The sequence below is a fragment of the Polypterus senegalus genome, chromosome 16 (genome assembly GCF_016835505.1).
Source record: "Polypterus senegalus isolate Bchr_013 chromosome 16, ASM1683550v1, whole genome shotgun sequence".
NCBI lineage: Eukaryota > Metazoa > Chordata > Cladistia > Polypteriformes > Polypteridae > Polypterus > Polypterus senegalus.
Genome location: NC_053169.1, coordinates 31,276,423 through 31,290,784, shown reverse-complemented (window position 1 = coordinate 31,290,784; position 14,362 = coordinate 31,276,423). Strand labels below are relative to the sequence as shown.

The 14,362-nt window shown below is 34.9% G+C and overlaps 1 protein-coding gene across 4 annotated transcripts in view; it reads right to left on the bottom strand.

Annotated features, from left to right (window-relative positions):
- Positions 1-14,362, bottom strand: part of LOC120516521 (regulator of microtubule dynamics protein 2) — a 230,023-nt gene that overhangs the window by 87,318 nt on the left and 128,343 nt on the right. For all 4 annotated transcript variants that reach the window (XM_039738249.1, XM_039738247.1, XM_039738246.1 and 1 more), the window contains exon 3: positions 687-885. In XM_039738249.1, coding sequence (XP_039594183.1) covers positions 687-885 — 199 coding nt within the window. The remainder of the gene's footprint in view (positions 1-686; positions 886-14,362) is intronic.

Genomic DNA, 14,362 nt, shown 5'->3' with positions numbered 1-14,362 from the left:
AAAAACAAATCTGATCATTTACAAGAATTTCAACATTTCTCCTCCATACATTACAACGGTTATATACAACTGTTTCTTCATTTTAATCCAGTTCAGAATAGAAAGAACAATAACCTGTCCTGGCAGCTTTAGGCACAAACAGGAATTAGCTTGTAAAGAGTAGCAGTCCATTACAGGGCATACTCGCACACTTATGCTGTACCCACTCATACAGTAATTATGTCGTGAAACATAACATAACTTGGACATCTTTGTGATGATGAGAGAAGACACTAGAAGAACACTCAATGCAAAAAGTAAGCAAGCAAAGTTTCCAATGGAGGACACTAGCTGTATGCTTTAGAACCAATGTGCCACTGTGCTGTCCACATAGGTAAAAATGAATGGTGTAAAACTTAAAAAAAAGAAAGGAAAAAAAAAATCACCCAACAATTATGGAAAAACAATAAATAAATGTTATGTGTTTAGTTCCAAAATATGGTATATGGTTCATTTACACATACAATTCAAGACTGGTGTGGAAGAAATCCAAAGCAATTTAAAGAGCTAATCTGGATACAGCTGCCAAGACTGTAAAATCTCTCAGAAGCAATCATTTTACCTAAGACAGCATTCTTTGCCAAGATAATTAGGTAAAACTACTGATTAAAGAAGGGATTTCAGTGCTAACAGCTACTGTCTCATACCTGATCCTTTTTTTCCAGGAGCATCATAAAGCCTTCCTTCTTCTCAGCCTCAGAACCTCTGTGTAAATTGTCTGCCTTATGGATAAAGAAAGTAAACTCGTCCACCTTATCTAACAAATCATCTTCAGAAAAAGGCTTTACAGCCGCGATAGTTCCTTCATCAGATTCATCTTCAGTATCAGTATGGGCTGTGACATAACTAAAAAGAAAAAAATGATTGAAATATCAATTTTTAAACTAGCCTAATAAAATTATTCACATAGCAAAAGACATATGTGTTTTGATTAAACAATTTTGAAAAATTGTTGATTCTAAATAGTATGCAAACAAATAAATAACAACTGCAATATAACAGTTAAGAATATTTTTATAGTTGTCATTAATCGGTGTAATGCAAAAAGCAGGTTATTATGGTGTTGCTGAGATTTGAACCAAACAGCCTAACAAACAAGCTCTTACAAACTGCGGGATGCAGAGAAATTAGACAAAATTAGACAAAACTTATACATTTAGTTTTATGCATAAATCAGTAAATTATTATTGTAAAGTGCTCTTCTAAGAAATGTTTAAATGTTTATATCCCCTGGATAATGTACAGAAGAAAGAAATGTAATTGAGTTTAAAAATTTCAACCTCAATTGATTTATCTATCTTATCCATATCCAAATAAGAACCAACCATTACTGGCATGATTTCTGGGAGTGGGTTATTTTTTTGTGTGCGTGTATGTGCATGAAAGATAAGTTGTAAAGAGATCAATCAGTTGCAACTAAATTGCTCACTCATATTACAATAACAACACACTAGGATCCTAATGACTTTGTGGAAAATAATTCACAGGAATATGTTTTAATGAATAACATCCATCCATCCATCCATCCATTTTCCAACCAGCTGAATCCGAACACAGGGTCATGGGGGTCTGCTGGAGCCAATCAACGAATAATATGCTTTTGTTATATCAGAAGTGAACCTAAAAGTCCCCCTTTGAAACAATGATCCAAATAACATTTGTTATTGGTTAGCTGGCCAGACTAACAGCTAACAAAAACCCGAGCTAACAGAAATGCCACAAATGCTCACATAAAAGCTATTTACAGCAGTGGTCTGCAGAAGAGCTTTTTAGAATGCACAACAAGTTGGACCTTGGGTTCATATCCTAGGTTCCCCTACATGGAGTTTCCAAAATGCATTAAGCAGCGAGAAAAGTGCTATATAAATGCAAAGAATTATTATTATTATTATTATTACTACTGGGATCTACTCCTGTTGGCTAAGAACAGAATGACAAGGCTACAGTAGACATAATAATCACTATGGATTCCTGAGGATAAAACCATTTTAACTAGTCTTATGAATCTAAATTTATACGTATATACAAACCAGTGGTAGGGTCCAAAGTTGTGGTACACAGTATGATGGATCGATACCGCTTTGCATCAGTACTTCAAGTTAGTTGCGGTTTTGTAATGGTATAGGATTTTCTTGGTACACATTGGGCCTCATTTACCAACTAAGTGTTATTTGAATGCCACAACATACCTAAGCATTGGCGTCAATCTACCTTTATCACATGGTAATTTAAGCAGGATAATCTGACATGTAAGAAAGCATACATCTTCTTCTGCTGGTTGCAAGAAAATTACAGTTTCCTCATCTTACTGCAATAGCCCTCATATTGCAAAGATCTCTTTAAAATGAGAACGAATAGGTTGTTTGCAGCATGAATGTGAGGCTGAAAATCTTGTTGGAAGAGCATAATGCTGCAGAGTTCGCATGTTTGCAGTATCTTATTGATTTAACGTCCAGGAGAATTCTGGCTGTTCAAGGGACAAAGATATGTTAGTGTACTTAATAATATACAGGGGCGGACAAAAGCAGGTTTAGAGTTCTGAGTAGGTGAGGCTGGCAATTTCACCACTTACGAGATTGTATCTACAGTAAGTGCTTGGTGCCATTGTGACATTCATTTGAGTTAATAAAGCTATGGATTTAATAAAGCTATTGTAATAATCATAACCTGCACATGTTTTTCCATATGAACAACTGCAATACTATTTTTTCCTACTCCTGTATAATAAAATAGTTACTGGGTGTACGTTGTAATAAGAACAGAGGTTCACTATGTCTGGCAAAACATCCAGGATAGTTGCTGGTACCTTACTTGGACAGAAATCCAAGGAAACCAATGGACAGCTAGGCTGCTTCTAGATAGGCCAGCATATTGACCTTGTATTTAGAGGACAACAAGCCTTGAAATCTGCCTTGGACTCCTGCAGGTCTGATAGTGACCTCTGAGGACTCTGGAGGCCCCAGGGGAAGCTCTCAGGAGGCAGCCTCAATATGAGATTTGCATCTGAGTCATCCTATTTCAGGCTTACAAAAGGAACCTACGCCTAACCCCCATGTTAGGCGAGTTTAGTGAAAATAGAAGAAGGTGGTCCAGTTATGCTTTGAACAAGAACAAGCACAGACATCAGTGTTAACTCTCTCTAATTTTTTCAACAGGGATGGCTGATGTTTAACTGATAACCTGTCATTTTGCTAGAGATTAACAAGAAAGTGTAGACAGTTGTGCATGGTGGTTCTGCACCACATCAAGTTGTGTATGCTAGCTGCTGCTCAGTTGTTTCATTGCACATTACACAAGAAAAAGAATGCAGATAACAAACATATATCACATTTTGTATTACACCAAGGGCACAGACATTTTACAACAGTTTATGTGCTCTATTACAGTACTAGTGTTTATGCGCTTAAGATATTTCAGTAGATGCCTGGGTTATTTATTTATCTTTGCTTGGCATAGTCATCAATTTCAGAAGCCGTGACAATCAAAATCCTTTTTCAGACCATCGTTATTGGTCTCTTTCTCTCTCTCTCTTACATAGTGAGTTTCTCAAACAAATGGAAAATAAGCAATATGGGGACATGAAGAGGCCTTTTGTTTGATTAGTTATATGCCAAATTAGTTGTGACATACAGAGAAGGGGCCTGCAAACAATTAGGACATGTAAAAAAGCTATTTTACACTGAAGTCTGTGCTAGTTTTAGCAAATTAGCACTGAACAGCAATAAAGAGAGACTACAATGGTGAATGCTCTAAATTGCTTAAATTAATGCATTTCAAAGCTAACGTTAGACCTTCATGCTCTTTCATTCAATTCATATGACACAGTCTCTTTTGTGTCATTTCTAAAGCAGGTACAATTGTAGACATTGGGGTGCTGGAATGTGTGAAAGACACCTGGACAATTATTGCAAGTGTTGGTTTTTATAAGCTCCATCTGAGCACTTGAATTATTTCTTAGTTTTCCTACATAAAACCACGGATATAATTTGAGATCACAAGTCTTTTCTGAAGATTTCAATGATGTAAAAAATACTGTATTAGCATTGTGTACTATTTCTAAAAGATTTTCAAATGTAATTTGAAAAAAAGAACTTTAAGGTATAATATGACTATCATAGTTTCTTGTCAGTAGACAACACCTTTGCAAAAAAATCAAGTTGAAAATAGATTTTCCTTCATCAAGTGACCTAACACCAAGTGAAATGTTTGACATCATCCATTCAAAGTGCAAAAACAGCTCACTTCATACCCACAACTTCAGATCTATTTACATTTTATTGTTAAATAATGTCATTTTGAGCTGTTACTGGCCGGAATTTAAGATGCAAGATGAAAACATAAGTACCCAGAGAATTGCACAAACACAAGTAGAACATACAAGTTCTGCAAAATCAGTGCCAGGCCTGAATTCTGCAACTGTGAGTTACATAAAGGCCTCCCTCAGGGATGTGTTCTACCCCCTCTTCTTTTCTCTGTCTATACAAATAATGTTTCCTGGAGCAGTGCAGCAATGACACTGTATAAAATATGCTGATGACATGGCCCTGGTGGCCCATATGACTGATACCTGTGCACTCTCTGCATATCAGCAGGAGGTCCAGAGACTGGTTCAGTTATTGGCAGAAAATTCACTGGAGTTAAATGTTTCTAAAACTAAAGGAATTGTGTTGTGGCCCCAAAGGACGGGCTCCATCACCGTTGTTCCAGCCACTTAGTATCCAGGGTCAGTTGGTGGAGCAGATTCAGACTTTTAAATACCTCGGGACAGAGATTGACACCTGTCTGTCTTTCATGCAGCATGCAGATGCTGTATATAAGAAGGCACAGCAGCGCCTCCATCTACTAAGGCAACTTTGAACCTTTCATGTTAGCAAGGAGGTTTTAACGCTGGTTTACAGATCACTCATGAATCTGTTCTCACTTTTAATCACTCATCTTGGTACAACTTATTAACTGTTAAACATAGAACAAAACTGTGTCGTGTAGTTAACCAGGCTTCCAAAATAATTGGATCACCTCAAACTCCCCTTTCTGAACTGCACAATCGTGCACTGTTGAGGAAGGCAACCATGATTGTGAAGGATGTCTCTCACCCTCTTTATGCGTTCTTTAGATTGCTGCCATTAGGCAGGAGGTATAAAACCCCATTGGCGGAAGAATGCATACAAGAAATCTTTTGTACCCTCAGCAGTATCTGTTCTGAATCAGATGAAGTAGGTTTTTTTTTTATGGTTTGCTTATATTTGTATTTTTATGGTCTGTCTGTCTAATGAGCGTGTCAAAAGGGAAATTTCTGTTACCCCTTTGGGGCACAGACAATAAAGTCTTATCTATCTATCTATCTATCTAATATTAATGAGAAATTAAAACAAGAGTTATGACTAGTGCTGCTGTGCCTCATGGGTAGAAAGACGGGTTGAAATCACAGCCTGGTTCTTGTCTGTGCCAAGTCCTCATGTTTAATGTTTTCAGGGGTTTTTTTTTCATGTAGTCAAAGGACCCCCAAACATTGTAAAAGGGGGGATAATCATTCATTCGACTTGACTTTCTTATCCTGTCTGTTCAATGTAATTTAATTTTAGCCAGTTAAATATACTATTTCTGAATGTTTTGGTAAAAAAAAAAGGCCAAAGTCACAGAAACTAATTTTTATGGTAAAAGTTAAACCACATTATTAAAAACTCATTTGTCAGTTTCCCAATGTAAAAAGATTTTAAGTGAATTTCTTTGCCTTAAGGAGGGATTGACACCGCACACAGTATGTACTTCTCTTTCCAATAAGTTTGAGTATAATAAAAATGTGCCAAACTGAATTTATGTTTTAGAACCGAGTATAATAAATTAAAGTAGTGTAATAAGAGCTGAATATACCATTAAGAGCCATGATAAAAAAAACCTCATCTACTTATCAATTCATCCATTATTTTTGTAAAACTGCTTATCCAGAGCTTTAATCCCTCAACACAATTATTATTACTGCCATTATTTATTTATCTATCAGAAATTTGTCCTGGAAGACTTAACTAAAACATATTATGGGGCATACACCCTACCCCAGAAGTTGACATGGCATTTTTAAGGTTACAAACATGAACAGGGCATCTCTTTATGATTTCATTATTTCAGTAATAGTTATTCTCTGAAATGAACAGATTGCAACAAAAACTGAAATTGGCACATACATATGTTTGGGACTCCGTCAGTTAACACTTAACAACACCTTCTTTGTTAGATATTATTACGGCTTCAAAACATTTCTTATAGTTTTATAGGATTATAATTTAATATTTCAGACAGGGATTGTTCTCTGACTAATTTTTTTAATTTAGTATTATTTTTTACTTTCTCATATATGGAGTATAGGGAAAGTATTGCAATTGTCCAAATATTCAATGTCGCAATTGTGATAAATCTCGACATTTTAGACCTCCCAGAGTCTAAAAATGGTATTAATTAATAATTAAAATTAATTATGTCCATGTGTCTGTATGTCTGTGTGTATGTGAACATTATAACTTGAGTATGCTTTCACTTAGGTCAACCAAATTTTGCATAAAAATTTTAGGTACAGAACATAGATTTCTATCAAATTTTGGGCTATTTCTGTTAACCAGAAGAGGTACTTTACCGTTTACTCATGCAGCTGCAGAGTCCGATTTATTCAAATTTACTTTTATAATAATTGTTCAATATATTATTAATTTGATTTGATTTGTTGTTGATGGTTCTTTAATGTACATAATATAAAAATATAACCATTGTCTTGCGGTTTACTCCTCAAATATCCATCCCCATATATAAAAAAAGTCTAGGGAAGATCACTCTCGTTTTAATTATTACTTCTCATGAGTTTGTTATTATATAAAATTATTCATATTGTTTTGTTTAAGAATTATTTAGTATTTATACATTGTGCATTTATGTATTTTGTCCATGCTCCTTATTTTCTGTGGGGGAACCCCAATGGGCAGAGACATTATGCCATCACTGCTAATGGACCCATCACCCCTTATATTCAGGCTGAGGAGACAGGTGCCACAGAGATTTCATTGATAGTTGTGGTTAATTTTTGTGAGAACTGTTTTTGATTTCTAGATTATGAATCAGCCTTAGGTTTCCTCATTTTCCTGTTCCTCAATTTTGTTTCTTTCTTGTTTATTTAATAAATTTGCTGAATTTTTAAGATCACTGTTTTGCTTTGTCTTTATAATCCAATGTTCCTAGCTGTCTTTTACCGTTGAGGGCATTTTTGAGCATTAACAGTATTTTTGAGCAATTAAAGCCTTGCATCCATTTTGGATCTGAAGCCTGTGTTTCGAGTTTGGGGCTAGGCTTCCTGGGGTGGGGCCTGATGCTAGGCAGACCTCTGGGTTTCTGTTTATTTTGAGGCCTGCTCACCCTGTTTTGCTATTTTGTGTCACATTAACTCAACAATTAATAGTCTTCATATTCTTATTTTAGGGTTTAAATCATACTTAACACACATCTTCTTGCTTTACATTCCTAGATGTACGTAATATAATGTAATTAATGTTTGAGATCTCCCCACAACTTTCCAGTAACATTAAAGATTTTGGACTGAGAAGGTCATTACAAAACATTAATCTCTCCTTTATGTGATTTTGTTTGCTGTCTTTTCAAAATAGCCCTTATCTCTTACTGTCTCTTCACTTTCTTCAATGAGACATAAGCTTCTGTGATTTATTGCTATTTAGCTGAATCCATTCTTTTTTCCATTGGCACAATATTTATGTGCAATCACCTGCAACACATTTCTAAAGCTAACCAAATTCCCACCATTCTTAGCAGGTGGCAATGTGTTCTCATTTTCAAAATTTTCATCTACTTTTGCCCAAATGCATGTTTTGAGATTGTAGCCAAAAAAAGTTCATTTTTTATTTCAGAAATTCACAGCACTTTGTTCTGCACAGTTTCAAGCATTACTATGTGCAAAAATTAAGTATGATCCTGTTTTTAACCTACACATATTATATTAACTTCTTTTCACTTTGATGCTCAGTGCAAAATGCAATTTGACCAAACTTTAGCATTCAACTGACAAATAGTGAGACAAATTTTGTTTAGAAAAATTGAATCTAAAATTTATTTTACATTTGATTTTGGAATTGGAGAGTATACTGTAAAACTTCATAAAAGGAGATTTTTAGGGTTTGTGATTTTTTTTTCATGTGGAAAGAAAGGAATATTATTCCCTAAATATTCAGTCACACTTCTGCATGTATCTGATTTTTTTTTCAATTACTGTGTAATAGAGTAATGCAGCACACAATAAATCATCATATTTCAAGTCTGTCACTTACATCACTGCAAAGGAGCACAGTCTGCTTCATTTTTAAATGTGACATTCTGCATAATTTTCACATAAAAATACACTACAATGTACTGGTATGCATATTGCTGCATTTTCTCTACTGGAAAGCACACTACATGGGAAGGCTTGCCAATACCTAGTCACTGGCCTTTCTTTTTTCTTGAACCTTACAAATGAGGCTGATAATATGCAAGCTCCAAGCAGTGTGGAAAAGTATCATTTTTGTTTGTGATGACTCTTTGGCACTGTGATCACCTAGACTGACAAAGCAGACATCATACTACCTGAAAGACCACAACACGTTTCACTACTAAACACATGACACAAAATGACTGATATTTTTTTTCCACTAGAGAACTTTTTTTAACATTAAAAGAAAGGCAGACACGTGTTTGAAAATGATCGCAGACATGAACTAAACACCTTTCTTTATATACAAATATTGCTGACTCTGCGCTTTGCTGCAAATGCAAGTTCCTGTGAATAAAGACCTCATCACTATTGGCACTCAATTTACATGTTATTGAAATTCCCAGTTGCAGGGTATAATTGCATTACTAATGTGTCACACTGTAAAGCCTGGAATATATCACAGATTACAAGACTTATTTCCACCAGCTTCTTATCTGAGAATAAAAACTGGCAAATACTGCATGTAGAAAAATCAATTTTAATTATTAAACAAGTCAGAATCAAAACATTAACTTTTGAAATGTCCTTCTGTATGCTTTGGATTACAGAGTTAACATTGTAATAAGGGTACTTTTGTATTTACAAAGGCTTTTCACATGTAGAATCTAATTCTTACATTTGTTTTACATTGTGCATTATATTTAATAATGTAAAACTTTTTCACTATTTGATTTTCGATTCTTGTTCCTGGTCATGTGACCATGTGGTTTCGCTTGTGACTTCATGCGTCACTACAAATATATAGAGGCGATCCCTCAGTGGTTAAACTCTCAATATCTTTAGTGCGTGATAGAATTGAATTCAATTAGGCCCTAATATCAGGTTTTTATTTCTTTGGTACCGAATTGACATGTTTCAACTAAAAGTTTTGTTTTGCCTTCTGATTTTTTCTAGCTCATTTTTGCTTTTTGACTTCTGGTATTTGAACTTAGGATGTTGCAAAGACATAGTCAAAAGGGATAACCCATCATCCTAGATAGATAGATAGATAGATAGATAGATAGATAGATAGATAGATAGATAGATAGATAGATAGATAGATAGATAGATAGATAGATAGATAGATAGATAGATAGATAGATAGATAGATAGATAGATAGATAGATAGATAGATAGATAGATAGATAGATAGATAGATAGATAGATAGATAGATAGATAGATAGATAGATACTTTATTAATCCCAATTATTAATTTTATTAATCCTCTGGTCTTTTTGTGCTCACAATTATCCTTCGGTACCTAAGTATGATTAATTTTAGAGAAGGCACTCATTATGCAGTTAAATGACCACCTAAATAAACCTGCTATTCTTGATACTTTTCAGTCAGGCTTCAGAACAAATCACAGTACAGAAACTGCACTTGTTAAAAGTAGTAAATGACTTGCGGGTAAATGCAGACAGAGGCCATTTATCTGTTCTCATCCTCTTAGATCTGAGTGCTGCATTTGACACCATTGATCATAATATTCTTAGAAATCGCCTTAGTCAATGGGTGGGCCTCTCTGGCAGTGTCTTAAATTGGTTTGAATCCTACCTGGCAGGGAGAAAATTCTTTGTGAGTTGTGGTAATCAAATCTCAAAGACACATGATATCCGATATGGTGTTCCACAAGGCTCTATCCTGGGTCCGCTGTTATTCTCAATCTATATGCTTCCGTTAGGTCAGATTATCTCAGGTTACAACGTGAGTTACCACACTTATGCTGATGACACACAGCTGTACTTATCTATAGCACCTGATGACTCCGACTCTTTCGATACACTAACACAATGTCTTACTGGTATTTCTGAATGGATGAATAGTAATTTTCTCAAACTAAATAAAGAGAAAACTGAAATTTTGGTAATTGGCAATAATGGATTCAGCGAGGTTATCAGAAATAAACTTAATGCACTAGGATTAAAAGACGGAAGTAAAAAATTTAGGGGTAACCGTTGACTGTAATCTGAATTTTAAATCGCATATTCATCAGACCACTAGGACAGCATTTTTCATTTAAGAAACATAGCTAAAGTTAGACCTCTTATATCATTGAAAGATGCTGAGAAATTAATTCACGCTTTTGTTTTCAGTAGACTAGATTACTGTAACGCACTCCTCTCAGGACTACCCAAAAAAGACATAAATCATTTGCAACGAGTGCAGAATGCAGCTGCTAGAATCCTAACTGGGAAAAGAAAATCCGAACACATTTCTCCAGTTTTGATGTCACTACACTGGTTGCCTGTGTCATTCAGGATTGACTTTAAAATACTGCTTATGGTTTATAAAGCCTTAAATAATCTCGCTCCATCTTATATATCGGAATGCCTGACACGTTATATTCCAAATCGTAACCTTAGATCTTCAAATGAGTGTCTCCTTATAATTCCAAAAGCTAAACTTAAAAGAAGTGGTGAGGCGGCCTTCTGCTGCTATGCACCTAAAATCTGGAATAGCCTGCCGATAGGAATTCGCCAGGCAAATACAGTAGAGCACTTTAAAACACTGCTGAAAACACATTACTTTAACATGGCCTTTTTATAACTTCACTTTAACATAATCCTGATACTCTGTATATTCAGTTCATTATAATATCTATTCATAGTGGCTCTAAAATCCATAGTGACCCCTACTCTCTCTTCTGTTTCTTTTCCGGTTTTTTGTGGTGGCGCCTGCGCCACCACCACCTACTCAAAGCATCATGATGCTCCAACAATGATGGACTGAAAGCCAGAAGTCTACGTGACCATCATCATCAGGTCCTTCCATGAAAATATGATGATTTATGTTAGGTAGAATGCCCAGAGGGGACTGGGCGGTCTCTTGGTCTGGAACCCCTACAGATTTTATTTTTTTCTCCAGCTTTGGAGTTTTTTGTTTTTCTGTCCACCCTGGCCATCGGACCTTACTCTTATTCTATGTTAATTAATGTTGACTTATGTTTATTTTTTATTGTGTCTTCTATTTTTCTATTCATTTTGTAAAGCACTTTGAGCTACATTTTTTTTGTATGAATATGTGCTATATAAATAAATGTTGATTGTAAAAGGTGTATCAGACATGCATTGGGATGCCCCAAGAATTGATGCCAGGTCCTCCATTCTTCCCTCTCTAGAATAACTCACCTCATCCAATCCCATGATTTCTCATATCAGTGCTTTTCTGACAATACACAGCTAGACCTGTTGTTCCCTCATGTGTACAAAACGATATCAGCTATCTCTGCATGTCCTACTGATATTTATCATGCACACAGCTTACACACCCCTTTTAACCACACCAAGCAAATATAGAGGATAATATTATTTGTTGGGAATATAACAGGCTAGAGAGGAAAAAAAAACCACAATAAAAATATCAAACTTTTCATGCAGATGACATATGCATCTAACAGTTGAACTAGGGACCAACCACCAAGAAGTAATGCTAACTACCATGCCAACTCTGACTACTTACAATTAGAATGAACTGAAGCCAAGCACTCTTAATTTTCTTTAAAGCCCTTCAAAAAGAAAGTATGGTTTGAGAAAACACAGTAGACAATGAAAGTTAATCAAGCACTATATAAAAGTATAAACATGTAAAAAAAAAAAAAAATCAAGCTTTTATTATACTCCGCACTATGAGAAGGACAGTATATTAAATATACAGACAGCTGTAAACAATGACTATGATGAATTAGAAAGAAAACACAAACTGCTTCAGTAGACTTTGAAAGTCATCAAACAACAATAATACTGTCTACAGCAGCTTTAAAAGGTTTTACCTGTCTTCAATCAAAAGATGAAAGAAATTCAGGAAAAACCTTGGCAGTGAATCGATGTGCGTCACAAGGAGCTGAAAGAACACTTGAGACTGGAAGCTATGATTCTGCACCAATAGTAATAATGTCTGCAGTGTTGTTACTGTATCGCCTTGGGCTAATGCTATGAAGAATTACTGAAACCATTTAAAGGTCCACATTAACCTCAAACTATTGAAAACGATATGCAATAAGTAAAAATAACTTTGTAGAGTAAAAAAACATATATATTCTGCATTAGAGTGTTAAATGAAATATATCAAATATTTACTTCAAACAACACTATACATTACCAGAAATCAACTGAACTGTCATTCAAAAGGTATGCATCCTAATCAACAGTACAAACCACTCGAAAGGGTGAAGGGTGAAATCAAGTTATGAAGAATTGTTATGACATTGCAGGCAAGTGATCTTAGACTCAAAATCACATTTAGACCCCAAGCTTAATTTTCATCATTTTTAGTTTTGCTTTCATGTCAAAGTTTTTACAGCTCCCTTTACCTGCACAATCCTAAACTTAAAAAAAAAAAAAAAGTGACAAACGCAAGCGTAATTTAAAATGACTGAATATAAAATGATGCAGTAGATCATTCCAAGGATATCTTTGTCTTTAGTGAGGATATAATGCCCTGTTCATTTAACAAGAGGTTTCCTAAGGCAATATAATCTCACCAATGACTAAGTAAGAGAACAGCAGAGAAACTATCATTAAGGACGGCAAGCATACACTGATGAATTTAAGAAACAAAAAGTAAACAGAATGGGTGCCTTAAATAAATCAAACTGGATTTCACTTAATGAACAAATTCACTAAATATTCAATTCTACAATGTTTTTTCATTATAAAATATTAAATTTCCATATACCATAATTTATCATTCGCTTCTCTAAATAATCTTGGTTTTGCAGCAAGGTATTCATGCAACTTTTTGTCCCGAGCCAGCTGATTAGCAGTGACTGCTACCCACAGATCATGCATAAAACGATACTGAAATAACAGAAATGTATACCACAGTGAGCAAGTATGCATTCATTGCTCAAGAATGAGACAATCAACTTTGAAATTATCTACACAGTAAGACAATAGGTTTTGTTAAATCTCTTTGGATATGAAACATTTTGAAGCTCCAGAATATTTTCTCATTGAGCTATATTTTGTGTTCATTTATATTTATATCATCTCTATACTGTAAATAAACAAGTATACCCAACCATGGAAATCCATCACACAGCAATTTATGAGCTGTCATAGCGTAAATATACAATTTGATATTTAATTAGGAACGTTCAATTAGGGCTATGATTTTAGGAAATGTTTTTGTGCAATTTGAGACAATTTAGTCGGATTAATAATGATTCCAAATTAGCCTTGTTCGAGTGAGTCCTGTAATGGACCGACATACTGTTCAAAGCTGTTTCTTGCTATGTGCAGAGTGTTTTTGGGATACACTACAGCTCATTTGTGATCTTGAATTAGATTAAGCAAATCTTAAGATGTTACAGTATGCACTTATTATTATATATAGTCAATATACGTGTGTGTGTGTGTGTACGTATGTATGTATGTATGTTCCAGCATCACTTCCGAACAGCTGGAGTGATTTTCATGAAACTTGGTACACATGTTTCTCATTGGTTGACTAAAAATACTATAGGGTGAAATCAACCCTAACCCACCCCCTTCTGGGTAGGTTGGGGGTGATCTTATGGTCTTATATGCATATTATCATCCAGTTGACACTTGAAACGACCACCAGAGGGCAAACTGGAGGTGACTGCCAGCATTCTTTATGTTTGAGCAGCACCGCACCCCTGTTGCTTTTGAAATTAAATAGAGTTGGCCAGTTTTGAGCATCAACTGGATGATAACATACATACAAGACCGTAAGACAAGCACATTAGTGAGTCTTCACTATTTGTTAATTTATTTTTATTTTTAAAATGTGTTTTTTTTATATGCTTCTCAAACAATTAAAAAACAGCTAGAATTCCATAAAAACCTTAGAAC